Here is a 22,965-nt window from a genome sequence, read left to right as displayed (position 1 = left end):
ACCATGATCGCCTCTTTTGTGGGGAATTACCATTATGATTGGGACCGGTGGCTGCCAGAATTTAGGTTCGCTATCAACACTGCGGTGCACGAGACCACTGGGGTGACCCCTGCAATGTTAGCTCTTGGTCGCACCCTCAAAGGCCCACTGGAGCGTCTCATACACCAGTCCCCTGCACCTACCTCATCAGCATACCACATCCTACACTCACACACACAATTGCTGGAGGAGGTTGAAAGGCATGTTGGGGTGGCCTAAGCTAGACAAGCCAGATTTTATAATGCACAACGAAAAGATGTACACTTTACTTCGTTGGGGATCTGGTCTGAGTTAGGGCACATCCTTTGTCTAAAGCAGGGGTGTCCAAACTACGGCCCGCGGGCCAACTGCGGCCCGCCATCCATTTTTAATTGGCCCGCATCAACGTCTAAAAATATAATTTATATAAAAAAAAATTTAAATTTTTTATTTTTCTTTTGATACTCAAAACTTAGTAGTGCTCAAATGGCACTTACTTAAAGCACTTTGTTTTGCTTTATGGGGCCAGGCTTCTTCGACAGGGGAGAGGCCGGTGCATGCTTCTGCGCAAGAAGGGGCACGCAAGAGCCCCTTGCGTGCTTGCGTTCCCCTTCTTTCGTGCTTGCGTGCATTCACCAATTTTTGTAACTATACGACAAAGCTACGCAAGCCTCACGCAGCCCGCAAGGCTGTGATTGGTCCGCTAACTACATCCTTTCCAGAGTCATATTTCCGGTTTCATGCCCCATAATACCGGCAGAAACCAAGGAAGATTTAGAAGAACGGATATGGACCAAATAGAAGAGCACTTGGCAGAAGAGATCTGAAAGTATGACCACTTGTATAACCCGTCACTGACTAAATACAAGGACACGAAGATGACCTGCAATTCCTGGAAGGAGATCTCGGCTGACGTCAGTTTGCAGGTCGACAAGTGTACAAAGCTGTGTAGAAAGATCAGGGACAAATTTGTCCTCCAGAAAAAGTAATAAAAGGTCGGCATAGACTGCCACACACAAAGAAGGTGTCTCTAAGGTTGTCTTCGACAAAAAAAGTAACTCCACCTAGTGGTCTGGCGGTGAATTGCTTTGCTGACTTGCTAGCTGTCCCTCAGAACGCCACCACGCCAGGCCGCCACGCCCCACCGCCCTGAGCGACGTGACTGTCAACAGTCCACTCTAGGGCAGGGGGGCGTGGCGGCGCGAGTGGCCCAGTCCTTGGTATTTTTTTCTGTATGTGGCCCTCGGGACAAAGAGTTTGGACACCCCTGGTCTAAAGCCTCAGCTAAATTCTCTGCCAAGTTTGCACCCAGATGGTCAGGGCCTGTAAGGGTAGAGAAAAGGTTAGGTCCTATAAATTACCAAGTTCGTTGGGTGTCTGACAAAATGAAGGTGGACAATTCAAATGTGGTCGACCTGAAACCCTACTATGGTCCCTATAAGCAGCTGGCTGGGGGGGGGGGGAATGTAAAGGTCACCTTAGTGCACTTCATGTATCGATAAAAGGTACATATGTCATTAGTCAGACGCCTTAAAATTATAAGAATGAGGGAATGGATCTGTGTATGTGTTTGTTTATTATTTGTGTGATTATGTACATATGGGGTTCTGTAATGGGAAATGTGATAAATATGGGGAAGTGACTTCCCGGCTAGGTGTGGTTTTTTTGGTTCTGCGGGCTGGCGGTGCTGCCAGAGGTTCAAGGGCCAGGAGATCACTTACGACTTGCATGGATTTTTCTCGCCGAACGGGATTATTGCCTGGGAGTCACGTAATGGATTACTTCAAGGACTGAACATTTTCTGGGCACTGGAAGGTGGTGAGAAAGCGTCGACTTTGTTTGGATTTGTTTGCGACACTCACCTCGCCACACCTGCAGTCATTTTGTTTGGGACGTTTGTTTGGGGATAATGTTATGGACCTGGGGTGGGAAAATATTGATGTTTTGAATGTGTGTAAATAGCGTGTTTATGTTCACGGGTCCGCCATTGTTTGCGGGCACGAGCGCGGGGATATGTGGGGTTTGTTTGGTGTTTTGTTTAAATACAGTTTATAATATGCAACCTGTTTGAGTGTATTTCGTTTATATATATATTTATTTAATTTGTGGTCAGGTCTAACCAGGGATCTTTCGTTTATGATAACTTGGTCAGGCGGCGCGCAACGTACACAGCGGGTCGGGTCCACCCGTGTCCTTAAAATTAAAGCGTAGTACATTTCCCCGGGGCTTAAACAGGGTGAATTGTTACAAAGTGAAGGGCCAAGTTGACTGCATCGTCTACAGACCTGTTGGCTCTGTAGGCAAACTGCAGGGGGTCCAGGAGAGGGTCAGTGATGGCTTTGAGGTGACACAGCACAAGGCGCTCAAATGTCTTCATCACCACAGAGGTCAGGGCAACAGGTCAGTAATCATTTAGTCCCGTGAGCTTTGTTTTTTTGTGGACAGGGGTGATGGTGGAGGTCTTGACGCAGGCTGGTATGTGGCATGTCTCCAGTGAGGTGTTAATAATGTCTGTGAACACCGGAGACAGCTGATCAGCACAGTGCTTCGGGATTGATGGAGAGACAGAGTCTGGCCCGGCTGCTTTGCGGGGGTTCTGTCTCCTGAAGAGTCTATTGACGTCTGTCAAGTCCCATCCTGTACCATAGTTTGTTTCCCCTGTGTGGTCATTATTTTCTGTGTTGTGTTTACCTACTCATCTCTCCTCTCGTTTCAGACTCCTCACTCCCTCCCTCGTGTGTGCTCCACTTTGTTGATTGTCTGCTCCTCCCTGATTGTTTGCACCTGTTCCTCATCACCTAGTGTATTTAGTCTGTGTGTTCCTGTGTCGCGTTGCCAGTTCCTCTTAGTTTGTCTATGTCTCTAGTTTCCCAGTGATTACCCATTCTGATAGATCTCTTGTTGCCGACTACCGCCTGTCCCATCATCGACTGCCTGCCCGTGTACCGACCTTGGACCGAACTTACTACGAATTCTGCCGCTGCCTGTTCCCATCTGGATTTGCGTACTTGTATATGGACTGCCTATCCGTGTACCAAACCCAAACAGTAAAGTTGGTCTTTTGCACATACCTTTTTCTCCGAGTCGTGTGATTGGATCCTCAAACCATACTGCATTCATTACAACGTCCCTCTCCAGGATAGAGAGAGTCGTCACTGTGGTAGGGGAGGAGGGGGGGGGGGGGGCTCTGAGGTGAGGACTTATGGGAAGGGGCAGGCCTTTGCTGTGGTGGGGGAGATGCAGTTGATGGGCTGGAGGGTGTCATGTGCAGTAAGTGGCGGTATGGTGTCACTATGCACCCGCTTAAGCCAAGTAAACAGGTAATGCATGTTTTGGTCGGACATACATTTTGAGGGACAACAAAAGACCAATCAAATTTGCCCATTCGCGCTCTAGAGTGCATCACTGTGACCGTTCTGACTCGTACCTTTCAAGCTGCGCTAACGAGACAAAAATGTCTCTCTCCACCTTAAGAAAAAGAAAAGTTGACTCAGAAAATAGGCAGTTCAAAAATGAAAGGACAGAGAAATACGTATTTATTACTGTGGATAGTAAGAACCCGGTATGTTTAATCTGCAATGAGTGACACGCCGTGCGTAAAAAGTAAAATTTGAGAGGGCATTTGAAGACGGCGCATGCTAACTTTGATGTCACTTTCCAACTGGGCTCTGCTGCTCGGAAGCAGAAGATATTGAGCCTTAAATCTTGTTATGAACGAAGATGTCAAACTTTATTTTGGGCCTCTACGGATCAAGAGAGAGCAACAGTGGCATCGTTACAAGTGGCATGGATATTGGCTAAAAAGAAAAAACAGTTTACAGACTCCGAGATGGTCAAGGAGTGTATGCTAGCATCCATTGAGGAGGTGGTAGCAGATGAGAAAACACAAAAAAGCGTTATCGATTCCATCAAGCAAATACTCTCATCAAATATGAGGAGAGTGGAGTCAGACGTTTTCAAGACGCTCAGTTTCAAGAACCAGCCCCAGCTCCAAACTAAATGAAGAGCCCTGCTCTATGGAATACGAGACAATACTTTTAGGAGGTATCTGAAGAGATATCTGTTGTGTAAAGTTAGTACAACCTAACAAACCATTCAGAGACTGGCTTGTTGTTGAAAAGCTTCAATCAAACATCCTGCTCACCTTGTGTAAATCTAAACTGCTTGTCACACATGGGCGGCTGTGGCTGAGGGGGGTCGTCCTCCAACCTGAAGGTTGGCGGTTCGATCCCCAGTCTGAACCATCTGCATGCCGAAGTATCCTTGGGCAAGATGCTGAACCCTGAATGTCCCCCCATAGAACAACAAAGTGCTGCAAGTAGATGCACTGTATGAATGTGTGTGTGAATGGGTGAATGTGAAACTGTACTGTAAAGCGCTTTGAGTGGTCATCATCAGACTAGAAAAGCGCTATAAAAATCCAAATCCAAATCTATTTATACTAATCAGTTTTTCCAACTACCCAGAGGACATGCAAGTCTGGTCAAAACATGATAAATTCAAACTGGTCATTTTTGTTACCTCTGCAAAGGAGATAATGTTTTTGCCTTGGCCTGTTTCTTGATTGTTTATTTGTATGTTTGAAACTCACACATATTTATAGAACTGATCTCTATGCGTGTGAGTCATTTTGTGTGGCTTGATTGGAACAAAGGGCCTCGGAAGTGCGAGCTCTTCTGAGTGACATTCTAGCTACTGCACCAAGGAGGTGGAGGGATTTGATATGTGAACGGACAAAACCCATTCAGTTTCTTTAATCAATAACATGTATAACAAATATAAAGTTGTACTATCCTAAATAAAAAAAAGATCAGAGACTTGTAGAATCAATGACAAGACCAACCACTTTGACTGACACTGTAAAAAAAGCCATGTTCACTCACACACACATGTGAATATCATGACGTCATGTATCATTCTGCATGATACAGCCGCTCACTGCCGGATATAAAGCTAATTATCTGCCCTCAGGCTTATTTGAGTCCTGGTGGAACAGGATAGGTAAGTGCACTGTTGGGGGAAGGGCAGTTGTTAATGTTATCCCACTGTCTCAGTGCAATATCTTATTATCACGTTATCTATAAGGTGTGTGTTTGAGGTGGATATTATTGTGTTTGAATGGTTTCACCGTCAAACAAAAGGACTGATTCAGCTCTGCAGTTACAGAGCAAGTTTCAGGATATAAGTCCTTCTCTTCACGATGAGCTCACATCTGTCACCATAACATCTGTGATCCCTGCCTTCATTATAATGTTTCTGCACGTACTATCATATCATTCTGTATCCTTTCCAATAAGCACACCGTATCTGTTTCTGGTTTATGAAATGTTTAAGGCAAATCCATAAACGTAACTAGTGTGTATTTTTATTCCGTATCTGGCCCAGCAGGCGTGTTTTTAAACCGATCTAACATGACAACGTCTGTCAGAGTGAATGTTGGTTTCAGATTGAAACTAGAGGTCTGTGCATGATAACTTGAACAGCTGATCAGAGGTATTCCTTTGGTTTTTGGTCCAAAGAAGAATGTGCTATAGCTTGAATTTACAGGACCAATCTTAACACGAACTGAAAATATTTAAAATGTTTCCCTGTAACAGAGAGTTGCAGGATCCTCACATCGTCACTAATAACAATAATTCCTCCTCTTAAACCTTTATTAATTTGACGAGTTATCGAGACTCTCAGGGCACAGTTGTGGCCAAGAATGTGTTCCTTCTGGCTCTTGGTCTGACCATCAACTACATCAACTGCACACTGATTCACACCTTCAGAAAACACCAGGTCAGAATCCTTCTAAATGTCTTTTATTATTATTATTTTTAGTATTATTATTATTATTATTATTATAAGTTATTTAATTCTACTATTTTTGTGAATTAAGTTCGAGTGAGATTCGACGGTGACAACCCTGCCCGAGTTTGAAAGCCTAAACCAAGTGGAACGGTTAATATAATTTTCAGTAGCTTTCTGGGATATGTTACTACAAAAGAAAAACGGTCCAGTGACCATACTAAAGTTAACTTGTGTCAATGTGATTTTCTGTCGTCTCATAGATAGGTGCGGACCACAAAGTCTTAGCGTTCATTTGAAAACCTTTTTTTTTTTTTCTTTTGTTTTAAGCAGCGTTTATCAATCCTACACCAAGTGGGATGGCGAGTGTTTAATTGAGCAATCTGTGGATATCTCTGGGAACAGTGACCTAAAGGCTTTGTGTTAGTAAGGGGCATTATGATAGCACGTGCTTGTGGCTAATGCTAGCTATTTTCTGTTCATAACCATATCTATTCAAAATGCGTTGATGTTACTGCAACTAAGATGATGGGCTGAAATTTTTTAATTTTATCTTTGTTGTGAAAATGCAGTGGAACTGTAAGTACTGTGATGTTATATCTGAGAAAAGGAGTCACCTTTTAAAACATTACAGGTTAAAACATGGGAGCTACACCAGAACTGTAGCATTCCCTTGCTTACACCAAGAATGTTTGTGCAAATTTAATTCCATAAATTCTCTTATGGTACACTTATCTAAGATTCACCCAAATGCACAGGAGGCACACATGTGTGAAACTGCCCAACTGACCTTTCGACTCGGAACCTGCCATAAGCACGATGATGGAACGCTGGCCTGCTCTATTCACAGAAGACCAGGTATGTTCACCCATTGTCTTCTCACCACTACGTCGAATGGAGGGGTGGGTGAAGTGTTTGAGTCTACAAAACACTAAAAAGCAGCTAAAACCAATAGAAGTGAAGTAACTTGTTACCACTTCTTCAGACGTAATAAAACGGCAGAAAAAGCATAACATGCCTTCATTCTGCTTCCATCAGTGGTGTCATCTGAGTGTCACCAAGCCCTGACCTTCATATTCGTCTCGAAACGGCGTCATTTACACCAAGTTTTTAGCCTAAATGTCCTCTGATATCCTCTGGAGTCTGTTCACCCTAGCACACTCCGCCCAAGCCCTAGGCTGCGCAGTAGTATAGCTACTTCAGGTAGTGGACATTTAGCGCAAAAACTTGGTGTCGACTTCGAGTTGAATTGTCAGGGCTTGGTGACACTCAGATAACTCCACACGAGCAGTATGGAGGCATGTTATGTTTTTCTGTTTTATTACATCTGAAGAACTTGTCACAAGTAACTTCACTTGTATTGTTTTTGGCTGAAAGCTTGTAAAATTTGTAAAATTCATTTCTTGTCATTGTATCCACAGTATCTAACTCTTGTTGTCATATTACTCTCCAAAAGACTACATATCCAACGGATATTCGTACAATGATGCTCAGAGGCCTTCCCATCATTCTTAGGGACAACCCCAATGACTTTTTCAAAGCTTACTTTGTAAGTAACCTCTTTCTTTATCAAAGAGTATATAAAATCATGAATGTGTCATGTTGATCTTTTATCAATTATTTGTTAAAGGGACTCATTATCTACTCACCACTACACCGTAGGGGTGGGTGAAGTATTTGAGTCCAAAAAACTGCTTTTTTTTGGTGATGTTTGTTAATTTACTCCATTAATCGTGACCAATTCAGCCCTCCCTAATGTGTCACATTATCCCATGACTAGGCTACATTGCTAAACGTTACTGATGCTTATTTAATGACAGAGATGTCTTTGTGCTCTTATGTTTGTCTTCTTAACGACTCTGATGATGATGATTCCTACCAACACATCGACATTGGGATCCTTCTTGTTTTGAAGGAAGGTGCAATGCTTTCATCTTCCCTGCATCTCTATCCAGCATCTTTGAAGATAATCATTGAGGGAAAAGTGGGGATGGGGAACATTGAAGACCTGCTGAGGGCTTTTTGTCTTCTATTTGGACTTGCATACGCACTTCACCTCAACTACCCCAAGTCGATGAAGCACACATTCAAGTTCATTGAACAGGTACTTCTATCGTTGGGCCAGAGTGCGCTAAAACCAAGGTTGCAAACACTGAAAAACCAACTTCAAGTGTCATGATCGTAAGTGAATGTCACTGTGTCAATGTGGTTTTAGGTCAGTTTATACAAGATGGTCTCAAAAAAGGCCATGCACCCACAAAAACTCCACAATCCACAAGTTGCTCTGCCCTTTCTACATGTCTGTATATGTAAAAAAAAATGCTGTGTGTATATTTCTGACTGTAGTTTTCTAACGAACAAAAATTAATATGTTAGCACTAGATGTATAATATGTATACTTGTATATAAAGTTTAAGTCTCATAAGGACAAATCCACAAGCTTGGTGTCTGGCTACATGTGAATAGCACATAACAAAACACAAATGCACACTCAGACACTCACTTCACCTGCCACTAGTGACATCATCACTTTCAGCCATCTGGTACTGCTGACTGCATAGCCATGATGACATAACCAACTCACCTGTGCCCACTGAGGCAGGAAAGATTTATAGAATTTGAATTTATAGAATTAATTGTCAACTACAACACAAACTTCAAATTATTTAATTCCCTCTCGTCACGATTGATAGAGGAAGCGTGAAACAGGTTTTTGATATTTTGTATTATGCAAGAATTTATTTTAAGTTTAATGACAGCCATGTGTATTCAATGGTACAATATGTAGTGGCGTATGCTCAGGACTGAATATTGTGTTCACCTGATTGGAAAATTGACACGGTTTATCTGTCCTCCTCCAATCAGTTTAAGTTTTAGAGGCTTGTAGCCAGTTTATATCTCCAGTTGTTTATACATACACCAGATATTGTTAAATGCTGTGTGTTATAATCCCTCTCCAAACTAATTTTTATTTTGGTTATTCAAGCTATTTGAGAACGATTGTCATGGGTGGTTTATTTGCCTTAGTTTCTAACAGTACTATTACTAACAGTGGAAGAGGCCGAATACGTTTTATTTTGGGTTGTTCTAAAGGGTGGACAAAAATGTCAACACTGAATCAGTGTTTATTAATTTGTATTATGTAAAAACTGATATAAGTAAATCTTCAGCCACTTGTATTGTACAGTGCAAGATATATAGAGGTGTATGTTTGACTGTATTTTCTACTCAACAGTGTTAAATTGTTGTTTCCAGTTTAAATTCACTGATGTATCGGTCATAATGTTAACAAGTATATAGCAGCTATTGTTATACAGTACGTCTGTGTTCCTTCACCAAACAAAGTGTTACAGGCTGGTTTTTTGTGTGTTTATATTTGACTTACAAGTATTACTGTTATAAAACATTTGAAATGTTTTTCAAGAATAAAATACATTGGAGCACTGATATGTATTGTTTAATGTCTTACTTTTCATTTAATTTTGTTGAAACAATGCATTTTGCAAACTCAAAATATGATTACATTAACAAATTATTCTAAGTAGTGTTAAATAATTTTCTAGTTGTTATTACTTAAACATGTGAGTTTGTTTAACTTAAAATTATAACTTCAATTCACTTAGACTTTCAAATAGAATGAATTTATGTTAACTAATGATTTTGAGTTCAGATTACTAACGTAAACTCGAAAACGTGGACTATATCAATTAAGGTTTTTAAGTTAATACAACTTAATTTGTTTCGTTTTTACCTTTTGTAAAAACTTAAATGGTGTAAGGCAACGGGTTTCCTCGAATTTTTCAAGTAAAGTCAACTTATTCGGGTAAAGAGTGTACGCTTACTTCAAGATCTTCCTTGCTGCTAAAGCTGCTAAAGTGAGTAAATCAGGAGATGGAGATGCAAAGAAGGCAAGTAAAACCATCCTGCTTCATGGCTTTCAGCTGCTGCCGTGCATGCTGACCTATTTAGCCCACGTTGTAAGGAATGCTCTGTTGAACTAGCACTGGATGTGTTAGGGGGTGGATATCACAGTGTGATTGACAGCTGGCACCGTCCAATGGGTGCAGGTGTAGGTGGTGCAGTAGAAATGTGCATCTTCACTTCCTTCACGATTCAGTAACGAGTTAGCAGTCAACCATTCGCATGCACCACATCAATGCATCTCAATATAACAAAATTATTATTATTTAATTCTAAATCAAATACTCAGTCATTACTGCTTCATCATCAGTACAATCAGATAAATCTGAACTCATTTGGTTCCTAGAATGTGCTTTTAAAAGTATTATAGACTATAACTGTTGTGTGTTCTGTACAAAATAAGGTTTTCAATTCAGAAATCAGACTACAACAGACATTTGTTCAGTTTAGACCTGTGAGCTGCACCTATAACATTCTACTTAGGCAAACCTTTACTGTGTCAGGGTGCCCCCCCTCTCTTAGCAGCACCACTGCATTGAGGTGCATTACTCCGCTTGTCAGCAAGTGGTTCTGCTCCTCTGCTCTTTAATCTAATCTAATCACGCAAATTTAGAACTGATCTTTATAAAAACCTGCAGAATTCAGATTTAGGTTCATACAAACAGGTATTTAGTCATTGACGGAAGATGTCAAATCATGAATCCTGATGTCCTGGTCGTACACGTCTCGTCTCGCGTTGTGTTGTGTTGTGTGAGGCAGTTGAGCTGCATGCACACAACATTTTAAAACTTTTTGTGTATGTGCTTAATTACTTGTCTCACAAACACTAGAGCAAATAAAAGAAACAGAAAGTAACCTACTCTACGTGTCCTAATAATTTCCGATATGTGTTTATCGTTTACTTGTGAAGTTAGTGCAGGTCAGGTGGGAGTGAGGAGGGAGGGCACATTCAATGAATTACCATTACTGTCATAACCAGGGTCAATATGACAGCTCACCGCAGGTGAAGCCAAACCATCTCAAATGCCCCCTGGTGGCTGACTGCAGTACATTTCATAAACCTGCCTCCTCCATCTTAGCAGATGGGACCAAAAGAAGAAATCATAGTACATGTGATATAAATGTTTCTCTCTCATGGTTCCTGTCATTTCAGGTAGTTCTCATCACACTGATGTTTGTTCAAGTGTTTCTGATAAGTTTGGTATTAATTAATAGTGTAGAGCCGAATGGAAACTCTGTGTAGAGCTTCATTAAGCTGAGTGGAGCAAGAGATTCAGCTCTCACAGAGACACATTGTCACTTAACAAAAAACAAACAGCTGTGGGTTTAATTTGACTATTCGCTCCGAAAGAACTGAAACAGCTTCAGAATGAGTTGAAGAGTTTGTGACACATTAGATTTAGATAATTGCATGTCATTTAAACGATTCATTATTTATTTTCCCGAACAGATTATTCAAAATATTCAGAAGATAAAGAGCAAATGTATTTAAAAGCGTATTGTCTCATAGAGAACAAACTATGGTGAAGAATTTTATCTGAAGTATAATTTAAATAGATGACAAAGATCTCTGTGCACAATTACGTTCATGATCACTTTCACCTGAAGAGCAGCCGCTTCAATATCCCTTCAAAGGACAAACTGCTGAGACTGTGAGAACAAGCTTCATGTTTGGTTTTGAGAGAGAGAAAGAGACTGTATGCCACACGTAAATATCCAGGTTCAAAGAATTTAATCAGCCGAATAAAGCGAACAAAAAACTATAACAATTTCTATGAGAAAAATAAAGTTGCTTCTCCAAAGCAAAACTAAATAATATTATTTTGGATTCCTGTTTTTATGCCTCAGTCATATTCAGTAGCACAACTTTGTCATGACCTTATCAGACTTGTTTACTATGGGGTTAACCAGGTATTTTTATCAAAAATGAGAAGCAAAATAATAAACTTGCAAAAAATAAATAAAATAATGAGGAGAAGCTGCGGAGAAGAACTGAAAGCCCTCGATACATTCCGTTCATCCACCTGGTGATAAACGACATGATGCAGCTGGGCCTGTCCGCCCTCCTACGCTGATCAAAATCCCCTTCTGCCTCATACTGCTCATCGTTACCATCACCACCACCCTCAACACCCTGCTGAACCTGGCTGGAATGGCGGTGGAGTGCTACATCACCATCTGCATCCCCCTCCGCCCCGGTCAGATCTGCACTGTCAGGAACACCTACATCCTGATTGGTCTGATCTGGACTGTGGGTGCTCTTTCTATCCTACCCTACCTCTGCATCCTCCTGGTCACTGAGCCTCTGCAGTTCTTCCACTCCAGGGAATTCTGTGTCAGAGACACGGTGTTCAGGAGCACCTACAGCCTAAAGAAGAGAGACGCATCACACATCGTTTGTCTCGTCTTCGTTTGTCTCGTGCTCTTCTACACGTACCTCAGGATTCTGTTCACTGCCAATCCTCAGTCCCCTTAGTGATGATTAAACTGAAGTGACAGCTTCACAGTGACAAACCGCAAATGTCTAATATCAATAGGGAGCAAAGAAACCTTTTTTTTGTTCTAAATTCTTGTGTTTATGTTTTCACTTTGTAATATCTATTAAATCATAAGACTAATACCAATAAAATCAACAAATACTAAAACTCTTACTTTTAGTGAACATCTTTAGGTTTCATTTGAAAAATTCTAAGGGACAACATTGATTTTAAAAGAACTGTTGAGTTAAAATATGAGTTGTTAACACAAATCTATGGTTCTTGAAGCCGAGGATCATGGGTAATATCCAGCGTTTTTCAGTTCAGTGAGTGGGACGACACATTCAGAGCTCCACTTAACATACTGACAGACAGATTTTTCTCTACATGAAAACCACCGTACAGTGAGGCGTTCGCTAGTGTGTTGGAAATGTGGATATACAAGAGGCTGGAAACATCAAAGTTATCTACGTGTATAAGGGGCTTTCTGCAGAAAGGATCAACACAGGGAAACCACAAGGGTCTCAGAGTGAAGATGCAGGACAGTCAAACACAACGATCTTATATAGGAGGACTAAGGCTATCTCTCTCAGCCAATCCAGACTGGTTCTGTAGGCGCAGGGAGAGAGCTATCTAAACACAGACAACTGATTTACATGTGTTTCCTTTGGAGATAAGCACACATACATTCAGTTCTTTGGGAAGTCTAAAGGGTCTTGTTATGGCCAGGCTTCGGACATAGAGGCAGAGACAGAGGCTTAAGCAAAAGTAATGTCAAAGTAGAGTTTTATTGGAATGTCCAATAAGTAAGCAGGCTCGTAGACAGGCAGGCAGGCAGAACCCTGGAGCTGGAGTCAGGGCAATAATCAGACAGGCAAAGTCAGGACACAGGACTAACAGGACGTTTACAAAATCTAAATAGTTACAATTAGCAGCAGCTAGAACTGACATGAACTGAGTCTATAGTCCGGCGCAGACTGAGAGCAGGAGTTGACCTTTAAAGGCAGCTGGTCAAGCAAGGCCCCAACTCCAGCACAGCAGGTTCTCATCTGTAATCAGCCACGCCACCTACACACACCAAGAGAGAGAGAGAAAGAGGGAAAGAGAGAGCCTAGTAGGCAGGTGAGGCAGAGGGCATGACAGGTCTAACAGTTTTCAGGTCATACACAGTTCAGACCATTAAAACAGTCCAGGTCATAAACTATTTGAACAGTTTGTATATGTATGTAGAAGGGTCATAAAAGCCTTTAGACAGAGCTACACAAACTTACTTTATTACTACAACATAGGTTTCACACATACTTAGTTAATTTTTCCATTACACTAGCCAGTGGAAAGGAAGCTGGGGCACACTCGTCTTTAGAGATTCTTATTTCTTGACGTTGCTTGTTGTCTTCATGGCTGAGGCTGGGACACGATCAGAAAAGAATACGGTAGAACAACAAATATGGCTAAAAGGGAAGAAGAACAAGCACGAGAAAGGATTCAAAACAGATCTGGACTTCTTCCTCCTACACAAGAAGTCTCGTGCTCAATGTATTTGTGTATTGTGTCTTTTTTTCACTGCTTCTAAAAGGAGGTTTTTACTGCAGGAGACGCTGGGAACACAACTGCTTAACAAACATTAGAAGCTCCTTGTGGGGGCTTTAAATAAAACATCTCCTTAGACTGTTAAATATTGTAATGGACATTTTTCATTTTCAATAAAAACAATTCAGACTAATGGTGAAATTGGTCTAAAGTCAAATCACGGCCATACATATCACAGGACATATAAAAGATGCTTCGATCTCACTGACGTCAACATATTAGTCACAAGCTACTCCCTCCGTCATTTACATGTTTTTTTATTCTCTGATGAACTCGGACATGTTTATAAAGACCGTGTGAAGAGACGTCTGCCGTCAGCGTCTGACCTGGACTCAGGTAGGAACAGGACAGGGGGAGGGGGGGGAGTAAGCTGCAGACTGCAACTCTCTGCTGAACCATTTTACACAGTTCAGTACAAGATTTTGTTAAATGTCAATGTTTTAAAAACATTCTTTGAATGTAAACGTGAATATAAATAATAATTAGAGATACATCTTACGAGTTTACAGCCTGTGTTTCCGACTGTTATGACACTTGTGTTTGTGTTGACATTTCATTTAAGATAAAGCTCAGAATAATCTTGTTGTCAATTGCGTTTCTGTTTCATGTATTAAAACTGCATGGTGATTGTTAAATCACCCTTAAACGTATCAGCTTAAGTTAGTATAAATTGAATAATAAACACTAGTGCATGTTGTTTGAGTTGATACTCTTGTTCAGGTAGTGAATGAGACAAAAAAGGGCAAAAGGTGAAAAGGGAATAATGGCAGTATGATGAATGTCAAAAAACTTGATATTTTCTTCGGACAAGCAAAACTAATATACATTTTATTAGCTTTTGAGTGTTTAAAAACTTGGTCAAACTACTTAATGTGTGTCACAAAGCTGCTGTTTTAATCACATTTACCAATTGTTGACTGTAGATAGATTTATCAGGCTGATTACAACATGTCTGCCTCTGTCTTTGCCTCAGGTCTCAGTCGATCATGAACTCTTCAGTGGCTCCAGGAGGCAACATGAGTTTTCCTCATCAGGTTTGGTGAAGCAACAGTCTCACTGTCACATGTTTAGAAAGGAATATGAATTTTTATTTTTTTATTTTGATCTGACCATTTGTTTTGGATTCATTTTTAAGGTTTAAAATCTTGAGCTGTTTAATTCTTTAAGACCAATGCGAATAAAAATGTAGGAAAGTTATGTTTGCCAGCATTGTGTTCTCTTAATCAAGTCCACATTTGAAATGAAGAAGAATAAACTCTATTGACTTCTTGTAAAAACTGTTATTTTGATGTAAACAGACAAGTTACTAATATGAATGCACATAAGATACACAAGATTAAAATTGAATTTGAATCATTACCTCAACATGCTTAAGCTTTGTCTGTTTGGGAGTTTAAAAGAGAGGATGATGCTGCTGACTCACAGCCTGTTGGTGCTCATGAAAAACGAAATATTAACCTGCTACAAGATTAAACTTCGAAAGCAGGTCAGCTGATAGAACCACAGAGAAGGATTAGGATCTGCAGTTTGATGATTCTGTGTTTCTAAAAGACTTTTCTGTCTCTGCTACTTGGCGCCCTCTGCAGCTGAATCAGTTCACACTCATCAGAAACACCTTTACCACAGCGTTTGTGAAGAACCTGATTGTTGTTCTGTTGTGGCTCATCCTCAGTTACATCCACAGCACCTTGGTTTCCACGTTTTTCAGACACCAGGTAAAACAACAGCATTCATACAATAGAACAAACTCAAAGGGATTTTCTATTCTTCAATCTAAACGTCTGTCTTTGAGATGTACAACAGACAAAAACATCAAATCCTCACATGTTAGGAGCATGAAACACTAAATATTTTAATATGTTTGTTTAATAAGTAACATAAACCTTTAACTGAGTGTTGAAAGCATTGGAAATTAATCTTCTGTAAATGAACTAATCACTTTATAAACCTTTATAAATATAACATATATTACTTCAGTATTTTCCCTTTTCTGTACTTTTTAAAAGATTAAAAATTGTTTGATCAATATATCACTGGCAGAGTAACTGTTGTTGAAAATAAATGTTAGTTGCAGGCATTTGTGCACTATGTTCAATTCATATTTGATATTGTTGTATTAGAATTATTTCATTTACACGAAGAGCTGTTGCTGTTCCCGACACATTTCACCCCCCTCCCTCTTCACTTGTCTTCCTCCAGACCTTTTACGAAGACCCTCGTTATATCCTCTTCATCCACATGGTGATAAACGACGCCATCCAGCTGACCGTCACCGTCACACTTTTTGTTTCAAGTTACATCTTCTACAAGATCAACGTCTCTTTATGCTGCCTCCTCTTGCTGCTGGCCGTTTTCACCACCAGGAGCACCCCGGTCAACTTAGCTAGCATGGCCATTGAGCGCTACATTGCCATTTGCAAACCTTTGCGCCACTCGCAAATCTGCACAGTGAGAAGAACGTACATGGTCATCGGGGTGATTTGGTTTCTGTGCGCGGCTCCAGATATCACAGATCTGTTTGTGATTCTGGCCACTGAATCCCTGAGCTTCTTTCATGGGTCGGTGTCGTGTTTACGCCAGAACCTGTTCAAAGACCCGATCCTTGTGCATAAAAGACATGCGTTTGACATCATCTATTTCTCCCTTGTGTTTCTGACTCTTATCTTCACCTACTTCCGAATACTTTTTGCAGCGAGAGCCGTGGCCACAGAGAAGATGTCGGCGCAGAGAGCCAGGAACACCATCCTGCTCCACGGCCTCCAGCTGTCCATGTGCCTGCTCTCCTACATTTCCCCCAGTGTGCAGCTTCTTCTGAATCTCATCTTCCCCGGTCAAATCCGGGAGATCAGATTTGCAAACTATCTCATCGTCTACATCCTGCCGCGTTTCCTGAGCCCAATCATTTACGGCGTGAGAGACAAAAAGTTCAGGAAGTACTTCAAGATGTACCTTTTGAGCAACAGGTGCCGGGAGAAGCTGAAGAAAGTGACACCACAGCACTAACACTGAATATATAGCAATAAAAAGGGAATTTTGTCAGACTGAATAAAAATGTCCACACTGTTGAATCATACCCTCTGGTTTTTAATGGCTTCATAAAAAAATTAAAATTAACAACGATGTTGATATTTACAATATAGCAAAACAAGGTCAGACTGAAAGGCCTGAGTCCCCGCCTCCAAATTTATACCTCCTTCAAGAAGTTTAATGACAGGAAATACTGGTTATCAGGGCGACTGGATTCTGGTGGTTTCCACAATAATCAGAGCAAAACCAAACACAGTCGAATGAAACCTTTTGTGACCTGGATACATTAGCCTTCTGCCACATTGTGACAGGTTTTTTGTTTTTAACAGCAAATGTGTTGACGTCCTGATCTCTCCTCTTTAGTTTAAACCATGTCAACAAGGAGAGAATACATCACAAATACACACAAGATTATTATTTCCGATTTATTACATCCTCCGTTTATATTAGTAAAGAAAGGTCAAATCGAGGACAGCTACTTAGCTTATGTGAGGCTAACGTTAGCCAAACTGTAACTTAAACTAAATTTAAACAAAAGTTATCAGACACAGTTTTGTGCAGAACCTGACTTTTATCATAAACAGTTTGGTGAAATAGTTAACTAACCACACTAACCAGCTGTGGTGACGTTGTTACCTGCACACGCTCCACTGCAAACCGAACGGACGTACAGAGGACATCACGGTTAGGTCAAAGGTACAGTATACTTTAGGGGTGTCCGCACTAACAGGTAAATTTGATGAGTAAATAGTCGCCTTAGTCTTCTAAATGTAGATTTGTATTTCTTATAGGAGTATTTAATAATTAATTAGGGGGTTACCCCCCATAGCCCCTGAAATGTTAACCCTGTCTATAATTGTAGTTAAGTTAAAAGAAGTCTCTGCATGTGTGTGTATCTATCTATCTATCTATCTATCTATCTATCTATCTATCTATCTATCTATCTATCTATCTATCTATCTATCTATCTATCTATCTATCTATCTATCTATCTATCTATCTATCTATCTATCTATCTATCTATCTATCTATCTATCTATCTGTCTGTCATCATGACCTTTAACCTATCCCTATGACGACCTGCTCAATACACACACACTCACACACACACACACACACACACACACACACACACACACACACACACACACACACACACACACACACACACACACACACACACACACATATAAATACCCCAGACCCTATAAACAAGGGCTCAGGCTGTTGGAGGAGTCAATAACAGTCAGTGACTCACAGAGAGTGAAGTTTCCTCACTGTGAATGAAATATCATCATCCTCACTGTTATCATTTCTTTATGTTGTGTTGGGCTTCACGCATTTGTTTTGGTGGATGTGTAAGTTTGTGTCCACAATGTAAATAAGATAATTGTAGATGTCTCAAGTTTTCTCTGCTCAAATTTGTTTTATCGTTTCATTACAGACAGTGCACTGAATATTTATGGGATGCTGAGTGAAGTAAGTCTTTAAATATGTCGTACAATGTGTATGAATACATTTATACTGTAAACTTGTTGTAAGCTATTAGGTATCTAAGCTATTAACATTGTTTTCTATCTATTTATTACAATGAATCAAATATGTTTTATAATCATTTCATCTGTGCCTGACAAAGGAGCAACGGAATTCAGGAAATCAGCATCTGTGTGCGTTTGTCTGTTTGAGAGTCAAATTTACTACACTGCTTTGAAAGGTTGTTTGTTAAGTTAACAAATGATTTGTCTCTGATCTTTCTGCAGATTTTAAAACACTGAATCATGCTATCCTGAACACTTGTGAATGGTTGTAGATATTTACAGATTATTTGTGTTTATTGTATATAAATCATTACAATATTTACATTTACCTTATTTCTTATAATTTCAACCTGACAGTCTTTCATAAAGCCTTGCATGGATTTTGTGTCAGAATTATAAAATACAATGTACCTGCATGATTTCGCCGAAAAGTTGCTAACTCAAATATTATCACGTGTGGATACATTTCAGAAAATGTGCCTTGTAGTGAATTTTCTAATATTGAAATTTGTGATCATTAAAATTACTTGCTGCAGAATTCAACCATAAAACGCTGCATGAATACAACTGTTTGTATTTGTCTGTAAAACATTGTGATTTTCTGCTTCTTCAGATTGTGACGAGGAGTCAGAGTCAATGATGCTCAATTTCACCTCCTCCATCCCTCTGGGCCCCCTGCTGAGTAACAGCAGCTTCACACTGACAGGGGGCGCTGTGGCTGTACCGAAAGACAGCTTCTCTAATGCTCTGACCAAAAACATAGTGGCCATGTTGGTGTGGCTGACCCTCACTGTCATCAACAGCAGCATGGTGCACACCTTCCTCCGACACAGGTGCACTGAACACACAACACGCTTCAGATTAAGTCTCTGAACAAATTTAACAATGCTGCATCTAAACACAGAGACTGCAAACACACAGCACTGTGAAGTAATGTGTGTTTTACTGTAATTGAACAGTTCCTGTCATTGATTTATTAGTTTTTTGGAGGAGCATGATACTCGTGTAATGTACAATAGAAATATAAGTTGACCTGTCACACACAACAAATACATAATCAATTGAGCAAAGTAATCAAATTTCAAAATAAAAAAACATAAGCTCAGTGATGAAGGTCGAAATAATTTCCTTTAACATGAGTCCACTTTGTTCAGGGCCCTGTAAAATGCAGCTGAAACCATTATTTCTTCCACAGAAGATTATTTGACAGAATTTTGAAAAGTTATTGATCATTTCAGTAATTTTCTCAGGCACAGAATTAACCAATTGTGAGGATTTGGTGCATGATTCAGTAAATAATTGTGTTTTATTTTGGAATGTCAAGATAAAAACATATAAAGTTGAAACAGTTTGACTGCACCAAACAATGAATTGATTCATTAAGAGTATAATGTTAAATATTAACAATATGCTAATATACAATGATCATAATTTTCACTCTGTGAAGTGTAATCATAAAGTTCTGCCTCTCTGACTGCAGCCTCTTCTATGAGAACCCTCGATACATCATGTTCATCTGCATGGTGATAAACGACGCTCTGCAACTGACCCTGGTCACAGCTCTGTACGTAGCCAGTTACATCTTCAGGAAGATCCACGCCTCTGTCTGCTGCCTCCTGGTGAGTCCACATCGTACCTCGTTCACATGCAGGAGTCCGAAAAACACCAGCTGCAAGCGTTCTGGGGATGGAATCCCTGAAACGTGAAGGATGATGAGAATTCTGAGGATTTAAGTTTTGAAATTTAAGTTCAGAGTTGTTGAAAATAGAAAATTTCAAGATTAAAGTCAAACTTAAGAATATATAAAATAAAAGGGGCCTGTGGCACATCAATTTCCAGGGGCCCCTTTCAGCTGGGGGCCCCAGACAATTCCTTGCTTGGCCTTTCCTGTTGCAAACTAACCTGACTCCTCTGACTCCCCCCCCCCCCCAGATCATGACAGCGGTCCTCACCACCCGCTTCACCCCTCTAATCCTGGCTGGCATGGCGGTGGAGCGATACATATCCATCTGCTTCCCTCTGCACTACAGCCACATGTGCACCGTGCCTCGCACCCTCCTACTCATCTGCGTCATCTTCGTCCTCACCGCCACCCCGCCTGTCACCGACCTCCTCGTCACCCTCGTCAAGGAGCCCCCCAGTTTCTTCCAAACCACCGTTTTCTGCGACCACTCCCTTCTTTTCCGCGACCGCTCCATCTACTACAAGAACTGCGTGTTTGACGGGACGTACCTGTCGTGCGTGGCTCTGACGCTGCTCTTCACCTACTGTAAGATCATGCTGACGGCCAGAGCGGCCTCCACGGGCCTGGCCTCGGTGACGAGAGCCAGGAACACCGTGCTGCTCCACGGGGTCCAGGTGGGTGTCACAAAGTGGTGGTTTTAGATGTTATGTTGCCCTGGGCTAACTCCCCTAACCCAACCATAAACCCATCCATCCATCATCTGCACCGGGGGAGGCTAGAGCCGATCAGCTGAGACTGGGCGAGAGGACGAGGACACGGGTCGCAAGGGTCAACAGATACAAACAACCACTCACATTCACATCAACATACATTTACCAATTTCTCCAATCAACCCAGCCTGCATGTGTTTGAACTCTGAGAGGAAACGCTGCAGCCCTCTGCTGCCCTAAATATGAACCCCTAACAACATGTATACCCAAATTATATACGATCTTAACAATCACAAATGAACTGGACTGTTGTCTGAAGAAGGAGCTCAGCCTGGTCTGTCTACGTTCCAATCATCACAAGCTCTAGTTACAGAAAGAGAGAGATTGTGAATACAGGCGGGCGAAGTTCGGTTCCTCTGTCAGGTGTCTGGGAGACAAATTAATAAATGGCCTGAAACATCCCAAACCTTCGACTCTACATAATATTGATCCTGCAGGACAGGTTGAAACAATATGAGCCATTTTCAACTAACAAATGTTGATTTCTTACAAATTTGGTAATAAGTATAAAAGTTATTTTACAGCTCAAAAACACATTGAAAGGTTCAGTATCTCTTAGTCAAACTGCATTAGAATCCATATACACATTTTATCTCAGTTAATAGAAAAGTATCACAGGTCTTGTGCACATGAAAAACAAATCTGAGCTGAAAGTCCTTAGCAACCTCACATAAGTTTGCTCTTTATTATAAAACTGTAAAGACATGTCCTTCATCTCTGTTTCTCTCAGCTGCTGCTGTGCATGCTCGCCTTCGTGGTTCCCTCCCTGCAGGCGGCGCTCATCTCCCTCTTCCCTCGGCTCAGCCTGGAGATTCGTTACATCTTCTTCCTGCTCGTGTACATCATCCCTCGCTTCCTGAGCCCCATCATCTACGGTTTCAGGGACGAGCTGTTCAGGAAGTACTGGACCCGGGCCCTGGCTTGTCGAGGCAGTATCGTCAGGGTCAGGCCCCTGGTGCAGAAGGTCAACGTTAAGGTCAAATAACCACATCAGACAAATCTGAGTTTGACTGACGGCTCTGTCTCTGACTGTGGTTTGAATCCCTCCTGCACAGAAACATAATGAACTCATGGTTACTGTTGAAATATGAACTTGTTTCCTGAGTCCAACAGATATTTATAATCTCGTTCATATCCAAAGATCAACACTTGAGTCTCGAGTGGACGTATGAGCTCCAGATCTTAAACAGAGCATGATGATAACTGTGTTTTAAACTCATAGGTATAACTTCTCCACATTTGATATGCTTAAACCTCCACAATCACATGTGTTGTCCCAGAGTTAGAAACCAGTACTTTTTTTATTGAAGGATCATTTCAGTCACTTTTAAACAAAAATGACAAAAGAAATTTGCTGTTTCCATCTTTTTTCTGACTTGATGGTAAATTTAATATTTTCGAGTCTGAGGGAACGGTCACACGACCTTCAAAAAGAATGAATTTCTGTAAATGGATTTCCTCTCCTCTAATCCCATGTTTTAGAATATATGAATATATCTATCTTTGAATACAAAAATAAAATTTGCAAAGGAAAATGAGACATGAGTTCAACCACTACAATAATATAAAACTAATTCAAAAGACCAGAACACACACCATGACACATTAGACGAATAAATAAAAGAGATGAGGGCTGTTTTAGACAGGGTAAAAAGGGTGGTGTTTTAAATGATCCTAGTGGTATTTTGATCAAAATATGTTACAGACATTTCATTAAGACCCCAAGAACCATATCAACTGTGGTAAAATGGGCATACGATGGGTCCTTTAAGTATCATTTGAGGTACTTTTTAGGGCAGTGGTCCCCAACCCCCGTTCCATGGGCCGGTACTGGGCCGTGGGTCATTTGGTACCGGGCCGCACAGAAAGAATAAACAACTTACATTTTGTGTTTTATTTTGAAAAATGACCGGATTCTCTCCGTTATGACTCATGCTTTACGCATGTCAAGACGCTTGTCTCGGTCACGTGACTTTTTCGCTGAACACAAACCCACACGCTATTTGTCGGACCCATTTGTCAACAAACCAGGTGAATCCAGCATGTCTGTGCAAGAAGAAGATCAGCTGCTGGAAATTGAAATGACGGCGCCCTTAAAAAGTATGTTCGAGAAAACAACTCTGCCTGTGTTCCGAAAAAAAGTCACGGCA

General features: G+C 40.9%; 2 protein-coding genes across 2 annotated transcripts; both read left to right on the top strand.

Moving 5' to 3' along the window:
- Window positions 1-15,403: 15,403 nt before the first annotated feature.
- LOC133022835 (odorant receptor 131-2-like) lies at window positions 15,404-16,799 on the top strand. Its single transcript, XM_061089740.1, has 2 exons — window positions 15,404-15,511; window positions 15,996-16,799. Exon 2 carries the CDS (start codon window positions 16,035-16,037, stop codon window positions 16,797-16,799), a length of 765 nt encoding a protein of 254 aa, XP_060945723.1. The 5' UTR covers window positions 15,404-15,511; window positions 15,996-16,034.
- Window positions 16,800-19,093: 2,294 nt separating this feature from the next.
- Window positions 19,094-21,800, top strand: LOC133022834 (odorant receptor 131-2-like). Its single transcript, XM_061089739.1, has 4 exons — window positions 19,094-19,194; window positions 19,842-19,980; window positions 20,294-20,719; window positions 21,546-21,800. The coding sequence occupies exons 1-4, from the start codon at window positions 19,130-19,132 to the stop codon at window positions 21,798-21,800; spliced, it is 885 nt and encodes a 294-aa protein (XP_060945722.1). The 5' UTR covers window positions 19,094-19,129.
- The last annotated feature ends 1,165 nt before the right edge of the window (window positions 21,801-22,965 follow it).

Source organism: Limanda limanda, chromosome 17 (genome assembly GCF_963576545.1).
Source record: "Limanda limanda chromosome 17, fLimLim1.1, whole genome shotgun sequence".
In the NCBI taxonomy this organism is placed as follows: Eukaryota; Metazoa; Chordata; class Actinopteri; order Pleuronectiformes; family Pleuronectidae; genus Limanda; species Limanda limanda.
This window is presented reverse-complemented; position numbering and strand designations above follow the sequence as displayed.